This window comes from Euphorbia lathyris, chromosome 3 (genome assembly GCF_963576675.1).
Source record: "Euphorbia lathyris chromosome 3, ddEupLath1.1, whole genome shotgun sequence".
NCBI classification, from domain to species: Eukaryota; Viridiplantae; Streptophyta; class Magnoliopsida; order Malpighiales; family Euphorbiaceae; genus Euphorbia; species Euphorbia lathyris.
Window position 1 is genome coordinate 52,005,873 of NC_088912.1, and position 20,004 is coordinate 52,025,876.

The following is a 20,004-nucleotide window of genomic DNA, read 5'->3' on the forward strand; positions in this document are numbered from 1 at the left end:
TTTTAAGGGAGTGAACGAAATAGGAATATAATAATTTTCATTTCAATATGAAACAATCAAATAACTACAATCTGACAATAAAAACTGTTGCAAAATCAATAAACATGATAGGCTGAAAGAGATATGTTGTTGAACTCAAAAGAACTCGTGAAAAATCCGTGCAAAATCCATCGACAAACAAGTGCTTTAGAGGACATAAGTGGGATTTAACCATTTCAAAGGCACTAGACAAGAACATGTTAATGAGACAGTAAAAAACTATTAGATCTTTACACAGCTGTACCATAAATTTACGATATTACTTTTGCTATCTCTCTCTCTCTCTCTCTCTTTGAATTATTTACTAAAACAGAATAAGTCCACATTAGCATCTGTCATGGATAATTAAACAGGAGTTTTATAGTGATCTAGCTCTGAAGCTAAGATGTGTTCTGGTGGCAAAAGCCTTGCGACAGTACTAATTCAGTATGCATCTTGTTATATAAGCATAGAACTGAGGATCAAATCAGATGAAACCACACCCACAAAACGGTATTAACACAAGACTGGCACTTGCAAAGACATTGAACTTACTGCCAAAACGAGGAAAGGAATGACTTCCATTATTATCAGTGTGGATTTAACTCCAACAGCACTGAAAAATCCAACAGAGCCAAGTACAGAAAGCATAACAAGCATAACTCCAGAAAGGCCAAGCAGAACCTAGAAACCAGTTGTTCAAGATGTTAAACCAAATACCATAAAAGCAAATCTGAGAATTTGGTAGAAGAATGTTAAAAGTATATAAGAAATTACTAGCAAATACATTATGTCCCCGAACAGAACATGGCAACAAACCCATGGATATGAAAAAAGATTAACTCATAAATTCACATGTATATGGCTTATGATGTTGACTTACTACAAAGCATTGTGCTGCTAGGGAAATAGATTGACTCAAAGAAGTAAATTTGCACTGAACCCAACACTTTTACTTTATGCTTCTAAGGGTGATAAAAATTCCATACCCTAGAGCGTTAGAGCAAAGTGCGCATGCTACTTCACTTTCAAAGACAAAAGTCATAGGCTGATTGGCCAGTACTTCAATCTGTCAAACGAGCTTACCTATGAATCTTCTATATATTAATCCACACTCACCAACTATTGTCCCCTAAAATTTGCTTCTGTTATGGGTTTATACAAATCATTGCAGTCACATCTTCATCCAAAAAGTTCCAGGTAAAACTTTGCACCATCTATACATAAGATTTTTAAAGAATGAGACATATGATAATTCCCATTTGCTAAAGAACATAATTTTAGAGCCAATTTACTTGCAGAAAAATGGGTTTCGTCTTGCTTCCACTCTACTCCTAAAATATAGACATACATCACCAGCTCTATTCTTGATTACTCTTTATCATGCAATCTAGATCGTGGTTGTATTGAAATTGATGTAAATCCTAATACTATCTGTCAATGAACCAATTAAAATAAAGCTTAATAGTTAAGGCCCAACAATGTTTAAGCAATGCTCAAGATAAGAATACTAGTGGCAGGAAACAATGTAAAAATGATCATGGGCAGTAGGCAAAAATACAAAACAGAATTGCTGAAAGTGGTGGCAGCCATAGGTAATAACTTGTTTATAGTGGTGGCAGCGCAAACAGCAGCTTTGGGTCTTCAAATACCATTAAGACCCAAATTTCTGATCATTCTGATTTTTTCGCGAGCCTTGGCGCAACGGTAAACGTTGTTGTCGTGTGACCAAGAGGTCACGGGTTCGAGTCTTGGGAGCGGCCTCTTGCCAAATAAATTGGCAGGGGAAAGTACACCCTTGTGGTGGGACCCCTCCCCGGACCCTCGCTCAGCGGGGACGCGTAGTGCGACCGGGCCGCCCTTTTTTTTTTTTTTTATATCCTCCAAAAAGGAATTAGACCTCTGAGAGCTGTTTCATGGATCTGAAAGAGTACTTGGGTGTTCTCCCCATAATTTAAAAGTGTACTATGCTTGAATCTAATTGAGGAATGCAATATTAGAAGAACTGAATCACGAAAAGAAGAGGGATTCTAGTTGTAAGTAATATAATGGATTCAAAGCACCCTTGCTGCATGGTCACTGTCATAAATGTATATATCTGTATAGGAATCAGATTCCTTAGTTATAGCCTTGATAATAGGAATCAGATTTAATATGATTCATTCTTTTGTAGTTAGTAGTCTTTTGATGTATTTATATATGTGTAATCTTTCTCATTGACATATACAGTATATTTCTCCCATTCTCCCTGTTTACAGTCAGGATTAACTGTTCTCCTGTGTTCTTCCATAAAATAATAATAAGTGCTAGAAATGTCTGCTTGAGATTTCAAGTGTCAAATCTTTAAAAAAATTGAGATTTGATTACTTACTAATATTAACTTGAAATATAAAAATTAATAATTATCCAAAATTTGAAAGGGTGTCCTTAAGGGCACAATGAATTTCTAATCAATTAATTAATTATTTATTTTAGTACATTGTGATGTGCTAAAACATCAATGGATTCAATAATATTGATGATAACAGGTATTAGAAATTGATATTCCTCATTTTTATTCAATAATGTTATATTAGTTCCTTGATTTTGTCTAGTTGACTTCTTAGTCCGTGAGCAAAAACTTATTCTAACTTTACAATAAGGGAGGCACTGAAAATACCAGGCCAAAATTGAAAAAGATCAAAAAAGAATGACAAAAAGAAAAAAAATACACTGACTGAACAGAATTACAGGCAACAAAAATCCAAGCGGAAAAATTATTATTGAAGGATTTGAAACACATGCATATCGAACCAAACGTATAAAGTAAACAACTTTAGAACTAAAGGCACATTTTAGAGTGAGATACCTTGGACGAGAGATAGAATGTAGACCAATGATGGACATCACCCAATGTCACAGATATATAAGCAAACATCACAATGTAACTCACCTGAGATAAAATAAATAAATAAACAAATGAAAAGGTAAAAACGGAAAGGAAATAATCTGCTTTATATATAGTTTCCAATGATAGTAAAGAGCTGCATACTGTGCATCAAACGTAGGCTAATATTAAAACATCATTCAACAGTGACTTACTAAGATGGTTATAACATCTGCAGTACTTTCTCTTTTCAATTCTTCCTCAATTGAGCTCTCGCTCGAGTATGATAGAGTAAGATTCCTAGACTGCACCATTGGTACCAGCTCCTCCTGTCCTCCAAAACTGGCTCATGTTATTAAACAGATGCAATATTCAAAATTAAAGCAACAATTGCTTTTCAGTTCCCTCTTTTCCAGCAATCTGGAGAAGAACATACATTCATCAGATGACACAGAATGAAGAGCAGCTAGATAACAACATGAAGCTCTACACTCCTGGAGAACAAAAAAGTTCAGGCCTACTAGTTGAAGCATCTAAATGTAAGAATATTTGAGACTTTTTTTCCAATAACTTGCTATGATCTATTGTTCCATATAGGTGACCGCTTCACATCTCTCTCTCTCTCTCTTTTCTACCAAGGTATAGGGGGAAAATACCAATCACCATAGCAAAAAATGTTACACGGGCTGCTAGAAATAGGTCTGTAAAACCCCCATGCTGAAACCAAGATTGTTCTTACGTTTCAAGGAATATGATCAATACCTGTGGATGCATCTTCTTCTACTTGCAATGGTAATGTTGTCCTAATAAGTAATACTAATTGTACTGCCTATCCTCTTTCATTCACAATTACGTTATAAATTCAAGTGCCATAAATTATACGACTATAAACACAGAGTATCCTAGCTTGACTTCAACTTTTCTAGTGTCAAATTGGCAAATGCTAACAAGAAAATAAATATTGGTAATTAATGTATTAAATAGTATTGGTAATTAAAAATTATAAGTTAACATGTAATGTGCTATTCTTTTCAACTGATATCAAGTGTATTGATTTTATAAAAAACAAGGGGGCGTGACCCACACCCTGCCCTCCACCTTTTCTTTTCTGCTTTAATGAAGCTTCAGGAGGTGATAAACTAAAAGTTAGTATATGATATGACGTTATTTATCAACAAGCATATTACATTTGAGATCAAGTTTGTCTAGAAGCATAAAATGCTTTATAATTAATCCAAATAAATAAAAGAAAAATTTATTTAGATTTAATTGAGTTTTATAAATATATATAAATACATAAATAGCTATTACAAAGTTAAATTATGATTTAATACATAATATATTATAAATAGTCAATAATGTCTTCTTTCATTCATATGGCATAAAATACATTTTCAGATGGTTAAATATTGGTTCAGTTATAATCCAAGATCCAAACACAATACCAAAATTAGAATGGATGCAATTTATTGTAATACTAGTCAAGAAGTCAATTATTCAATTTAGTTCTGCATTTATTTTCTTTGATTTTTCAATATAGTTCGGTAAACCAAGCTCTTTGGTCAGTTCTGGGTGAAACGCCATCTTGTTTCAACAAATGTCACCTTTTTTTATAATCTACTTCTTTTGTTAGTTATCTGCTGCAACTGAGTGACAACTTTAAATATACAAATACTCTACAGCTTTGCATCTAGTCTCCAAAGTTATAAGATGTTACATCACATATTTAATCGTATCCATTAAGGTAATCTTATTCTTCAAAGGGAAAGAAGTGGCAAGATCCAGTGCAGAATCTAACTATGTGCCACTGCTCGCTAGTATACCACTAACTTGGTGAATTGGGCTTAGAGGTGGTCTACCTACAACATTTTTGCGTAATAAATCAACTCTATATTTAAAAAAACTGGTTGCTTAAGTCATGAAGAGATGAAAAATTATTGGCTGACATTTTCACCACAGTACCGAATGAGAATACGATATTGTAACAAGCAAAGGTATCATAACATTCTTTGCTTCAAGTTTACGTGAAGTGTTAAAGCATGCATATCAATAAGGATATCTTAGTCCGCTTTTCATAATTTAGTTGTACACCTAATAATTTTCACAACCTAGCCTAACCTGAGAGGTTGAAGACTTCGGCGTCTCTCTCTCTCTCTCTCTCTGTCGATTTCACTTTCCACTCCAAACACTAGACATGTAGAAAATTTTCAAGCTTCATTGTTTTCATTGACAATTATAAAAAAAAAAAAGGAAAGAAAAACAAAAGTATGTCAAAAATTATGAAATTAGGAGTAGAGCTATATAAAATTGTAAATGTGTAACTTGTTATCTCTGATAAACTTCATGGATAAAATAAAAAAGAAATACGAGTTTGTAAAATTATCAAGATCCATAATAATGTTTAACATTAGTTTGAAAATATTATATGACATAATAATAAAAATGAGAATAAAAATTCAAGAGAATAAATAATTGATTTTTTTTTATACTAGTATGTACAAAGTATACAAATATTGGTAAATATATAGTCCACAAATTTCATTACAAATATGCTGATTAGTTAAAAAGATAAATTCTTTACTTATATAACTAAGGACAATTTTGTACTTTCATATACAAAAATAAAAAATAAATGGAGGAGCTAAAGAACTGATTAAGACAAAACTTAATGACCTTAAAATATATGTGTAGACTGACTAGTGTAATAGGCTAACACACAAGGACTAATTGTTTACCCTAACAACATATAAAGTAACAATAGAAAACAAAGGGAGTAGAAAAACAAACTATGTAACACAAGAAATGCGTACGGTGCTCAAACAATATCAAACAAAAACCGTACAAAAACAATACCATATGAGGTGGCAATAACAAATAAAAAAGGAGTAGAAAAACAAACAGATTACACAAGGAATGCGTACAGTGCTCAAACCTCTATTAACTGAATGAAGGCTTTTTCCCATGCCACTGCTTTTCCATTCTCTGCTTCACCAATTGCATTATTAACTGGATAGGTAATAATAAGTGCAGAAGCCTGAAAATAAAAAATGACATTTAAGTGTTAGGATATATACATATTTCTAAGAAATGATTGAACATATTACCTCAGTGTAATTGCTCCCTGAAAATCCTCCTAAAGAAGTGCTTGGGTCAAGGGGAGCCTCAAATGCACTTAAGCATGTATCTGCAGAACTATAATGCTGAATGCAGAAGGATACACGGGTCAGCCAATATGCAGTTATGGGTTAGGGAAAATACATAATAGGAATAAAAATGCAAATACTAGTGAAATTTACAATTTCAAACCATTAATTTGATAAAATTTGATAACTAAAAAAATCAAAATCACTTGTATAAAAAGGGCGGCCCGGAGCACTACGCGTCCCTGCTAAGCAAGGGTCCGGGGAGGGGTCCCACCACAAGGGTGTATTTGGGCAACAAGCCTTCCCCTGCCAATTTTTTTGATAACAAGGTCAAGTTGCACGTATAGAATTCCAGTGCGTTATGTACCCTATATTACTTGATATTAAGTAAAAGGGTCAGATACAAGTACATGTACACGTCCAAAAAAGTACTTTACATAGTTCTAGAAATATTTTTCTTCAACCAGAGAATCTGCAAAGTATTAATTTACTTGAGCATTTTCTATAGATTTTCAGGTATCTGAACTGCTGGAAGATATTCCTACACATAATCTTGTGAAGGAAATGAAAAGAGAAAGATTGTGGGGAAGACATGCAGACATGGGCATTGCCATGAAAAGAATCTTACAGATATTGAACAAGCAACATGGCTTCTTAATCAATAGCTAATAAAAAATAAGCATCCACAAAATGAATCATAAATAGATGATGAAATCCGGAAGCAGTTATCCTCTCTTTCTTTTATGTACTACCTGATGCTTTTTCGAAAATCCCCTGAGGAGATTGCAGTTTAAAAAAATACAACCAAGAGACTTTGGTATTTAAGATCTCATTGCCGAAGTTCATGCATATCCTCCAAGTAGCTCTGTGAATAGAAAAACGAAGGAGATTGTTTAAAATACCTGAAAGCAGTACTCAACATGTTGGATTCCTCCATAGTAGTCATAATTATCAGGATCCATTTTGAAGTACTGTCCAAAAAAAAAAAAAACCAACAAACAAACAAACAAAAGAACAGGATGTAAGAATGAAATTAAACAACTTGATTGTGTTTACTTTTTTTTTTTGATGATATTGATTGTGTTTACTTCAAATGGGCATACATTCACATATTTCAAATTTCATAAGTGTAGCTTATAAATACAGATCTGGAAACATGAAGGAGAAAACTTTTCACTTAATGCAAATATAAAGAAATAGAATTAAACAAAATAGAAGACCATGTAAAACGGAACCTGTAGAACACTTTGAGTGGCACAATCCTGCTCCATAGGTTTCATGCAAATATCAGTTAGAGATACAAGTGAACCAGAATAATTTGCACGTATCCCGTCAACCTGTTAGCATTATGGAAAAAGGTTTAAATTCCACTCTTATAAGACATACAAGAGAAGTGATTAGCAAAAGCACATATCTCCCATTCTAAATGAACAAAAGATATATGTGTATACATATGTATATGTATATATAAACACACACTGAAAAGAAGATGAAAAGAAGCAATAAGCACGCATAATACCTTCTTCTGCATTTGAAAGAGTAACTGGATGTTGTCATCTGTAACAATACTAGGCCTTTTCTCATGATTTGGATCAGGCAATGTTGCTAATATAAGCTGGTACATACAAATATCAAGTGCCTTTATAAGCCTTTCAATATAGGAGAAACATAACTATCCCCAGAAACGAGAAATAATAGAGAGCATGACAGCATACTAGTTCCTAGAGCATGACATATCTGGAAAATGGTGAAAGCTTAAACAAAGGAAGTAGGATTAAGAGAGGATATATGCATCCATACATAGAATAGTTAACATGACCATACTTGTAAAGTAATCCAATAATCAAATCCTTCTTGTCAAGGATAATATATAAAGCTATTCTTGGACCTTACCTGTAGCTTAAGCTTTAGGCCAATTGGTTCCTTGACATGTGTCAAGGAACTAATTGAACCAAAAGCTTAAGCTGATAGTTAAAGCCTAATAATAGCTTTTATATTAATCTCCAACACAGCCTTGCACGTGATTCGCCTTTTGGGCTTGAAGCGTGTACAACACAAGCCCATAACAAATGGGGTTGTTAGGATTCAAACCCTCCACCACTTGGTATAAGAGGTTCTAATACCATGTCAAGGAACCAATTGAACCAAAAGCTTAAGTTGATAGTTAAGGCCCGATAATAGCTTTGATATTTATCTCTGACAGCATGGTATCATCATCTCTCACACCAAGTGAACGAGGCTTCAAATCCTGACAACTCCATTTATTAGTGGCATTTCAACACATGGTAGGATGAACCTATGTTCTACAAGCTTCGAGTCCAAGGGGTATTTGCGTGTGGAGGTGTGTCAAAGATGATATAAAATTATTCTTATGCCTTATCCATCAACTTAAGCTTTTAGGTCAATTGGTTCCTTAACATTTCTCATCATTAACTACGAGAGCTAAAAGTGAACATGATTAACTTCTTAGTACAAAAAATGAGTAACTATGTATGTACATGAAGCTTAAGGTTTCCATCTCATTGGAATGTGGACACTGGCTTTTTTGAATTTCATAGATGTTATTAAACTTATAACTGCTCGAGGACAATTCATCTAAGAATTAAATACTTCAATTGCACTCTTTTCTTCATTTGGACTCCCTTAAAATTGATTTAATCTAATGAGATTGTTACTGATTATTATTACTATTATAATTATATTATTTTTTGAGAGAATTATTATTATAATTATAGTAGTATTATATGAAGTTTTTTCTTATCATAAACTGTATATTGATTCAAAAGGATTACTGGTACTTACGTTGTTGCATACGACTAATTCTTGATATTTTTCCTATAATTGCTCCCTAATTTGCTGATGTGGTTGCTTCCTTATTTTCTTCCATTACAGCTTAGTAGATTCATACATATAGTCTAGCTATGTACACAATATAATATTAAAAATCTTATTTATGATTTGCAGCTAATAATATCACTGATTCCCACACTCCCCCTCATGTTGGTGAATAGGAATTTTCCATTCCCAACTTGGAAACAATATTTTAGTTCATGTTAGACGACCCCGAATCATTTCGGGGCTAAGGCTTTGTTGTTATTGAGCTACTTAGCCCCTTAATGAGAATGTCAGCAAGTCCCTGTGTTGGAACATACAGAATGCATATCAAACCACTGTCTAATTTCTCCTTGATGAAATGCCTATCCACCTCGATGTGTTTCATCGTATCATGTTTAACTAGGAATATTGCTAACGTATTATCTCAGTAGAGTTTCATAGGACCATCCTACTTAATCTTTAAGCCTTTTAGGAATAATTTTCAGCCAACACAATTCACATATACCATGTGTCATTGCTCGAAATTCTCCTTCGAAACTAGAATATGTTGCTACCTCTTGTTTCTTGCTTCTCGTTGTCACAAGGTTCCCTCCAAGGAAGGTACAATACCCTGTTATAGACCTCCTGTCAGCAATTGATCCTGCGTAGTCAAGGTCATTGTAAGCTTCAACTGTCATGTTTCCATTTCTCTTGAACAAGATCCCTCTTCCAGGTGCTCCCTAAGGTATTGCAAAATTATGTGTGCTGCTTGCAAGTAGACTTCTCTAGGGTTAGGCATAACCTGACTAACTAAGCTTAGTGCATAAATTATATCAGGCCCAGTATGTGCCAAATAACTAAGTCCTAAAAGCATTGATACGTTTCTCTGTCGACTAGAAGATCTTCCTCTGCTTTTCCTAGCTTTATGGGTGTACTAGCGGGTTTGCATGCAACTTTGTTTCCTAGAGCAAATAGTAAAATACTTGTGTTCGGATATAAAAACCCCTTTTATAGAATGTGCCACCTTAATTCCCACAAAAACACTTGAGTCTTCCCAAAGTCTATATCTCAAACTCCTCAGCCAAAGAATTACTTGAGACTTGTTGCTATACCTTATCATCCTTAGTTAGTATAATGTCATCAACATATACTAGTAACATTGACTCTCTTGGTGGTTGAATGCTTAAAGAAAGTGTGGTCTCCATGACTTTGCTTATATCCCATGGCTAACATGATCCTTGAGAATCTCCTAAACTAGGATCGAGGAGCTTGTTTCAATCCATACAAAGATTTATTCAGCTTATATACTGTATTGGTTGTCGCCTTTGTTCCATAGCCTGAATAGAACCTCCATGTAAATCTCCTTTTCAAGATCCCTGTGCAAAAACACATTCTTCACAAAAAATTGTTATAGGTCCCAACCACAGTTAGCAGCAGCAAGAGATAAAATTATTTTGATATGTATTCATCTTGGCCACTGGAGAAAATGTCTCTAAATAGTCAATCCCGAACTTTTGAGTATATCTTTTCTATACCAATCTTGCCTTGTACCTTTCAATTGACCCAAGCCTGGATGAAGTAGGCTTCTTACTCATTAAGGGTTAGATCCCGCGACAAAGAACTTTTTGGAAGGAGGATGATAGCATTTATACCCTTTCTGAGTTGATGAATAACCCATAAAGAGCACTTCAATGCTTTAGGATCTAATTTTCCACGTACTTGACTAAAGATATGAACAAAGGACACCAAAAATGTGAGTTAAAGATTGTTTGTAGTGGGCATATTAGGGAAGAATGAAGAGAGAACCTCCATTGGACTTTTGAATCCTAAGACCCTAGAGGGTAGTCTGTTAATGAGATGAGTGACTATTAGAACTGCTTCCCCAAAATATATTGTGGTGCATTTTTCTTAAACAACAATGCTCAAAGTTTTATCTAAAAGGTACCATTTTTTCTTTAGGCGATGCTATTCTTACTGGTGAATTGTACCCTCTTTCAAACAGTAAGGAGTGATAATTTGGTGGAAATAGTCCTTTGGCATTATCTGACGTATGTTGTTTGGTATTTACACCAAATTAGTTTTTTTTTTTTTAACATCTAACGTGATCTGGAAACACATAATTAACATCTAACTTGTGTTTGAGCAAGAAAATCCAGGCAACTCCGCAGCAGTCATTTAATAAAAGTCACAAATCATGGTGCCCCTGAAATGTGTAACAATTAAGGAACCATAGATATCAGTGCGAACAAGGTAAAGGCGATAGATGCTTCTTTTATAACTAATTGGAAAAGGTACATGTTTGTTCTCTGCAAGTTCATACGTATCACAGAGAAGGCTCTTAACATCAAATTTTGTAAACAATGAAAAAACAAATATTTAATAATTAACGTATACAATTACATAGAAAGACATTTTTCTTTATTTGATAACAAAGACTCATACATGAATGAATAAGGGAGTCTTGAATATGTTAAATCCCTTTAAATCCTCAAGATAGTAAAGACCATTCCATTCTTTAGCACTTCCAATCATCTTCCTCGAATCCTTATCTTGAAAGGCACAAGTTTATTTGACATCTCCTATGTTAGCTACGGTTACTAAGGATTCATCTATTATTGCTTGGGCAACGGTTACTAAGGATTCATCTATTATTGCTTGGGCATTGAGATTACATTGTGAAATCTTTGGATTTGTGGCTCTTGAATCCATACTCCAAGATTGTTCAAATAGGTTTTCTAAGGCATTTAATCCAAATGAAAAAGAATGCCTACCTGAATATGCCACAATACATGTAACTATCAGTTTCTCTAGGTTGTTCAAGATTTCTCTCATCCTTTCCACTTCATCTTGATTGAGACCTTTTAATTGATGCTAATAACATCACTAGTTCCCACGATATACATAAGGTGAAGCCTTTCATGAGATAATACTATTTATATGGAATTACCTAGTGAAGAGGTCTTCTGCAGGTCCAGTATTGAAACTAATATATGTGTGTGTGAAAAGGAGTACACAGAAATATATCTACAATCAAGCTGGTTGAGATTGACTTCTAACTTTTTCTTATTCTTTTGTACTTTCTTCCAGCGAGTATGAGAAGTTAAACCAGCATAAATAAAACAAGAAGAGAAAAAGAAAGTAAAACATTTAGCGAACAGCAAACCTGTTCAATTCTGTAGAAGGGGGCAAGGTGGCTGTCAAAAAACTGTTTCTCTTCTGCAGCCTTACTCTGAGGACCTACCCACAACTAAGATATTTGTCGAATATTAGGTTGGGCTGGTCAAATGCCAAACACAAATATTAAATGGAAAGATTGCATCCTACAAATAATGAAACGACTGGCATATTAATTTGCTAAATCCAATGATCTCAGTTACAAATGGCATAAAGGAAAAACTAGTTTCGAAAACCTAAACGAGTTGATAAGGATTGCAAAAGCCATACATTATATAACCACAAGACTTGCAAAATGACAGAGAGAGAGAGAAGAAACATCGAAATCAAGTAGGGTTACAGACTCCATGCTTGAGAAACTCAGGTTCATTAAGCATAATTATTTGTTATAACTACATAATCACGAGACTGTTACAGATAATACATACTTTGATTATAAAAAACTACTTGCCTAAAAACCTAACCAAAACGAGTAAACTATTTTCCATGATTCTAAAGAGAGTGAAGTCTAATACCTTCTCAGGTCGGGTCTCCACTTCAAATCGAATTAAACCTACACAAAGTACAAGCACAACTGCCACCGATGAACATAAAACAAGAGTAGGATTTCTAGCAACCCATATACCATATTGCCTGGATGTAACACCGAATTTTATCAGCATAGTAAATGTCTATAAATTGTAAAAAGGAAATAAAGCATTTACCTATAAAAGCTTGACATGTATCCTTGAACAATGGGAAGTTCAAACCTATTTCTTAATTGAGGAGCAATCTCATGTGCCTGCCATTGAAGAAAAAAGTAGGTAAGAACATTTCCATTAAGTTGATTATCTCCAATTCTTAATAACCATGGGACCCAAAAAAATGTAAAGCAATACTAGAAACTCAAAATCTGGTGAAAGGAACCCCAACAGAGAAATAAAGGGCTGATTCTGGTACTAAGCCAGGTTGAACACTGAAATCTGCAAGAGTTGAGACCACCTCAAACACAAATTAAGCAATCAACTATACTCTGTGAAGATGTAAGGTAATCCAGGAACCTCAACTTTGGGATTCAAGAAGCTATACAGGGAGACTAACATAATGAGTACCTTATTCTTGTTCCTTTTTTTTAATGAAAGATTGGGACGCGATTAAGAGGTTAGACATCCCAACTAGGTTGGCACCCCTAACGCACGAGTACCTTATTCTTGTTCCTTATAGTTATAGGGGTGATCTTAATAACTTCAAGAGTTTTTGGAACAGGCTGGTTGCATGCATTTATTTGTTTAACTAAAAATAATTATTTGGGGTCCATGGTTCAAGAAATGTAACTTGTATGCAAGAACCATTTCTATTAGCTCAGCGTAAATGTTCAGAAACTTCTTCAAGTGAAAGAACTTATCATTGCAGGAACAGGGCAAGAAAAGAGATAGAACAATTTTTCAAGTATTATGTTCATTTGTTGTAACCACCCATGAAATATTCTGCTTTTGATATTGAGAAAGTGGTCAAGATAGATAATTGTGATAAGCAGCCACCAAAATGGAGGAATAAAGACAAATTAGTGATTTTAGACCAAACTGTAATTTCATGAACTGGTCGCCTCATTGTGTAAAATGCCCATATTACCAGTGAAATGTTTAAAATAGCTTCGTGTCTTGAATATTTAAAGATGATAGTATAAAAAGGCAACAGGTATAAATGTTTTTTAATTTGTAAAACTAAAAGCTTCATGAAGATCACTTTAAGCAACGCTACGCTGTAAATCTCTTATACACTCTGGCTCCAGACAAGCCCATTTCAAGTGTAAGCCTACTAATTACTGCTGTTACACCAACAGTTGCAAAGGTAAGAATTTTAGTATCTGAGATATTTTCTTTATTTTTATATCCATGGTTGTAATGCTTCTTAGTTTATATCCTTGTTTAAAGTCACAACACTCTTTCACCCTTAGGCTATCATGAAAGCAACTTCTATACTGTATGCTTCTTTGGATTGGAGTATGTCATTCAATCATAACAGATATACCAATGCTCCCAGTAATACAGACAAAAGCATCCGTATCTCCAATTCACCAGATTGTTCCATTATTAATAATCCTGTGGATTCTAGAATCCATTTAACAAGGGAGAATGTCAATCAATGCCTTCTACATCTAACCTGGTACAAAAATGTAATTAATAACAAATGTTTCACTCATAAAATCACACTTATAGGTCTAAAGGGCTAGAAACCAGAATACCACCAGTAACATGTCAAATGGACATGCTTCTTTATCAAGGATAGTAACAATCTGGGAGTAACTTTCATGTTACTTTGTGAAATTAGTTGTAACCAACCACTAGAGGTGGTGTTACTAATTTTATTCTGTTACCAAAATTGATAACAACTCTTCTCTATCCTACTTTTGTGCAAATAACTATTTTAAAGCATCTCCAATGGGAGATAACAACTTGGGGGTGCCATATAAGATAAATTACAACCAAAAGTTGCAACTCATTAGGAGCTATTGTTACTTCAGAATTTTATAGGGTAAGAGAAAAGTATTAATTAATAACTGGGGACTAAACATAATATTTGTCAGATGCAGAAAGTAAAAATATTTGTTGTCTCTCAATTTCCACTCCTTTTTTGCTTTATTAATTCAATTGGTGTCAGATAAAGTTTATAACCAAACTTGGTAACACCAAATTTATTAACAGCCTCCATAGTGGTTGTTTACAACCAATTTGTAGGAAGTAACAACCAAATTGGTTGCACTAGAGCTGCTCTTAGTCCCTCAAAAATCTATTTTAGTCCTTCAAAATTATGCTTTAATGCCTCAAAAGTCTGTTTCAGTCCCTCAATCTTTTTTTTTTTTCATTTCAATATTTCTTTTTCATACTATTTTGTTGGATAAACATTTTTTATGATTAATAATAAGTAGGGTTAATTACATATAGATGCCTTGTGATTTCGCCGATTTGCAAATGGTTACTTGTGGTATTTCTTTTGCAAACACAACCCGGTGGTTTGCAAAATTTTGCATTTGGGTTCACTTTGTCAGAATTTGGCCGATAACGATCTCGAAATGAAAATTTTCAAGCGTTAAATGAATTAATTCTTCAACTTTTTAGGTTTGAGGTCATTTAGGTGTTGTTTGGATTATAGAGAAAGTTAATGTTTAAAGAGAGAAAACTCAAAAAATGGTGATTTTGAAAAATTTAAAATATGGTTCCATAGTAAATATAATACTAAACAACTTTAATTCTTGAAAATTTTCATTTTGAGGTCGTTATCGGCCAAATTTGACAAAGTGAAAAAAAAATGCAAAATTTTGCAACCACACGGTTGCGTTTGTAAAGAAAAATACCATAGGTATCCATCTGCAAATCCGTGTAACCACCGGCCATCTACTTGTAATTAACCCTAATAAGTATTTAATTAATTATTTTGTTGAGTAAAAATTATTAATTGTATTAATTGAATGAATATATATTGTTTTATGACAAGTGCATCCTACTAAAATGGGAAGTAATAAACCTTTCTAGTGGTATTTTATATAAGGGTGTTACTTTTGCTTAGGTGGAAGTAACAAACCACTATAGATGCTCTTATATTTAACAAGTTGGAGACCTACAACTCAAGTTTTAACCAATTGGCTGATAGCCACCAATTGGCTGATAGCCACCAATTAGACAAGTCTTAGGAGCGGCCTCTTGCCAATTAAATTGGCAAGGGAAGGCTTGCCCCCAATACACCCTTGTGGTGGGACCCCTCCCCGGACCCTCGCTCAGCGGGGACGCGTAATGCGACCGGGCCGCCCTTTTTTTTTTTTTTTTTTTAGACAAATTAAAAAGACTAAGACTAGACAAAAATGCAAATACACACAAAAAGCTTTGGATTTCTCCATCAATTTTACAGATGTTCATGACCATAAAAAGAAATTAATGTGAGATGCCTAAACCAGATAAGTCAAAATATACAAGTCCGATCCCTTGCCAAAGATCTCGAGACATCGAACAGAAGTAAAAGAATAATTAAATAAAATTATCAATAGAAGTTTAAGATCAAAATTTGCACTCATCAGCTAGTTGTAATTTCACTTATGGGACTTGATCAAACATATGGAAAAGAAAAATATTAAGCCCATTAACAAGTACCATTTGGCAATATCTCATTCCGCGGGTGAAGCAGCAGATATTTTATTGGAATGCAAGAAAAGGGAGAAATATAGGTAAACAGGAACATGAAATTACCTTTTTATCCATTAAGATGTTACTGGAATTATATTCATCCACATCCTTAAACTTCAATAATGGTTCTGCACTACCTGCATCTCCTGTTTCTCCTCTCCAATGAAGAAAAGTCCATCCAAGTAATGAAATAAGAAGACTATATACAATCACCATTGAGAAATCAATGCATTTGACCTGCACCATTTGTCAATAGCCAAGTAACTAATAATGCATCCAAAATGCAGTTTCAATTGTTATATTATTATCCAACCATGTTTTACGATATTTCCATAATCAATTCAGGAGAAGAATCAAACCAAAGAAGAAGCCATTGGAACTTTCCACATTTCAAACCTTGAAAGGCCAAGCTATGATTAAACAAGAATCTCCTCTGTGTGGAGTAGGAGGTTCTGAATCTGAGCACACTGCACTTGAAGGGCAATCACCACAAGAGCAGCCCAATAAAGTATCTCCACATGAATAAATGGGGACGTCCATAAGTCTCATGTCAGATACATCAGGGATGCTCGACTTAAAATCAATAGCATATGGTGACCCAGGAACTCCAGGAGGTACTTTGTTACCAATGAATGCAAGCCATTCTAATTGGGGGGAAGAAAAAGAAACATTAGAGCTCAGAAGAAATAACATTACTATCACCCTGAAACAGGGGACACAAAGATAGGCAAAAGTATGATGCAGGTACTTGCATATATAAAATTAGGTTAAAAAATCGGGCATGCATATTGTTGAGGTCCTTTAAATTTGCATGCCTTCAAGGTGATCGAGCACATGATTTCCAAGAAGCATCAATATCACCTTTAAGTAAATAGCACTATGAATGAAAAGACAAAATAGCACACTCAGGCAGCAGCTCACTTTTTCAAGAATGATGAACTCATTATTAATCACAGTTCTTGATAGAGAATAGCTAGTCCATTAGTAGAATGTTCTAGAAGGGTGAGTTGTAAAGGCTAGGGGTATTTAGGGTAGGAGTCATTATTATTTAGGGTATGGGTCATGAGTATTTAAGGGGAGAAAGGGAAGAAAAAAGGGAGGATAGTATTGTTATTGTTGACTGCCTAGCAGTGGCTCTACTGAGTGAGTAGAGAGGGAGACTTCTCCTGGGATTAGAGAGTTTTAGCTCTTATCTAATTTTATCTTTGGTTCATCTTACATTGTAAGTTCCTACTAGTGAGATCTATCAATATAACAACATTTCTCGTTTATTGTCGTCTCTGTGTTTGACATTTCTAACATTGGTCCGACCTGCCGGATGCATTGAAGCCGGATCATGGCAAATACAGAAGCCACTGATAGATTTGTGAGAAGTTGTGAGAAAATGAAGGAGACTTTGAGAGAGATGACAGAGATGCTACAAGATTTGATGGAACCACCTATTTTTTCTGGTAAGGATCAAGAGGAATGGTTAAGGTGCCTTGAGAGATACTTAAAGTTCAATGGAACGCCAGCAAATCGACGATTCTCTGTAGTTCGGCAATGCTTGGAGGTTTCCTGCAAATACTGGTTCGACCTTATTTCTGAAATCTACCCTTGTTCAACTTGGTTTGAATTTAAAGAGTTTTTTCTAGAGAGATTTGGAATTTCAGAAATTCCTAATGGGGAACTAACGGACAAAGAGGCAGAAATTGTTGAAGTTTTGGCCTCAGATTTGAAGGATGAGGAAGAGGAAGGTGACGGGATGAAGCAGCAAGGAGAGGAAACCATTCTCGATGTTGTTTCCGGTTCACCCATCGTTCCTAAATCGGATAACTATCGTACAGAGGTTGCAAGGTACATCGTACACCCACCATCGGAGCAACTAATACAGCAAGGAGGCGAGAAAAAGAAATTATCGCTGCTGGCAGAGGTTGGTTTACACTTACAACAGGAAGAAGGTGGATATTTTCCACCGTTTGATTTGGGGACCACAGCAGAGGTTACAATCGCTGGAGATAAGGAGCGCGTGAGGGAAGCACTTTTGAAATCTGAGCATAAGAAATCGGTTCAAGACACTCTTCTTTTTGAAAAGGTCCTTGCCATGGAGTTGAAGAAGCTACATCCGACTTTGATTCAAAGGGATGGTGTAGTACATGTGGAAAGTCGTGATGAGTTTTTCCTTCATAGGGATCTGTGGGATTCGGTTTTTGTGGATACGGGTCAAGACCATACACCCGTTAGAAAAATGGGAAATCTCAGGTTTAACGACGACTGTTTTTACATGGCAATGGAATCGGAGGTCTCATCTTCGTCGTTTGAAGTATGGTATTTCAGTTCTAGTCTCAGTTCAGAATTCCTCCACTTTCTACAATGGCAGTGGGAAAAAGAAAAACACTTAAATCTTATTTCAATGGTGGACAGGTGGACTTTCTCCATAATTTTTATTTTCCCACTATCACCACCATCACCGCTTCACAAATTAGTAGTAATTGGGTTGTTGAGTGGAGCCCACCTTTTAATACTGCATGTGAAGACCTCCAATTTCAGCATTTAGAGTCTAAAGGACACATTATCACTCCCACAAACCAGTTTTCCTCTGTTTTCAGTTCGACAAAACAGAGTAAAATTAAAATTGGGGAACACAATGTGAACACCCACATGTTGTTTCCTCACATAGCGAAGCCGACCCATATGCTGTTGTGGGTCTGCCCACCGAAACTAAATTGCTTGCTTGTTAATGGGGTAATGAGAGCACCACAACACAACTCGGCTGCTGGGAATTCGACAAAGACCGGCGATGGAGCACTAGAAAAGCGACGTTTCGCTTTGTATGTTTTTACAACTGAAGCTTTCAGAAGAGTTTCAAAACCTAATTTTTATGGAACAGGTCAGAGCCACAGAACCCATACATATATCGAGTATTATGGACCAAGGAGGAATAGTTTTAGATCCTTTCTCATTCCAAATTGGGTATTTTTGGTCTCCAACACTGCAACCATCAAGGAAGAGAGAGATTGTTTTATGATTAATAGTGCAGAGGGTGGGAGAGAAGTCCTCGAACTCTCATCTTTATCGGCAATCATATACTCATGGGGTGATGGTTGTAACAGAGGAAAATTGCAGGGGACTATTAACTGGAATTTGATTAGAAACTTTTCATGGATATGGTGGGGTATAACGAGATACAGTGGACTGTTTGAAACTGTGAAGGGGTCCGCTGTCGGGAATACAACTCCTTTGATTTTGAACCATGTGGGTAGCGAGAAAGACGTTGAATTACATGCTGAATTCACCATTTATTTCTTCATTCTTGAGCAATTTGATGGAGTCTTGCTGCCTAAGAAGCGTACCACAACTATTGAGTGGGTCTTTGACTTCATTGAGGGCAGACAATTTAAGAATAATGTGGATGATTCATTTTTATTCGAAGTTAACTTGATGGTGCTGATGTTCTGTTTACAATCACTACGACTGGGCAATTCTTCTTTGCTATGGATCCACAACGGTCTTGGCTCTCCAGAGATGTTTCATACAGTAGCAAGTAATTGGGCCAAGAAACAATTATGGTACTGCAAAATAACTAAGGATTGGTATGGTTACTATCCATTATGAGTCCTTACCTACAGTCTTGAGGACAAGACTGCTTTGAAGGGGAAGGTAATGATAGAGAATAGCTAGTCCATTAGTAGAATGTTCTAGAAGGGTGAGTTGTAAAGGCTAGGAGTATTTAGGGTAGGAGTCATTATTATTTAGGGTATGGGTCATGAGTATTTAAGGGGAGATAGGGAAGAAAAAAGGGAGGATAGTATTGCTATTGTTGACTGCCTAGCAGTGGCTCTACTGAGTGAGT

The 20,004-nt window shown here is 35.2% G+C and overlaps 1 protein-coding gene across 1 annotated transcript in view; it reads right to left on the reverse strand.

Moving 5' to 3' along the window:
* Positions 1-20,004, reverse strand: part of LOC136221542 (uncharacterized) — a 59,806-nt gene that overhangs the window by 22,251 nt on the left and 17,551 nt on the right. Inside the window, exons 7-19 of the mRNA XM_066008912.1 lie at positions 16,569-16,816; positions 16,236-16,409; positions 12,720-12,796; positions 12,531-12,648; positions 12,005-12,088; positions 7,547-7,642; positions 7,263-7,364; positions 6,930-6,998; positions 5,989-6,084; positions 5,817-5,918; positions 3,100-3,213; positions 2,867-2,950; positions 574-702 (exon numbers count right to left, since the gene is read on the reverse strand). Coding sequence (XP_065864984.1) covers positions 574-702; positions 2,867-2,950; positions 3,100-3,213; positions 5,817-5,918; positions 5,989-6,084; positions 6,930-6,998; positions 7,263-7,364; positions 7,547-7,642; positions 12,005-12,088; positions 12,531-12,648; positions 12,720-12,796; positions 16,236-16,409; positions 16,569-16,816 — 1,493 coding nt within the window. The remainder of the gene's footprint in view (positions 1-573; positions 703-2,866; positions 2,951-3,099; positions 3,214-5,816; positions 5,919-5,988; positions 6,085-6,929; positions 6,999-7,262; positions 7,365-7,546; positions 7,643-12,004; positions 12,089-12,530; positions 12,649-12,719; positions 12,797-16,235; positions 16,410-16,568; positions 16,817-20,004) is intronic.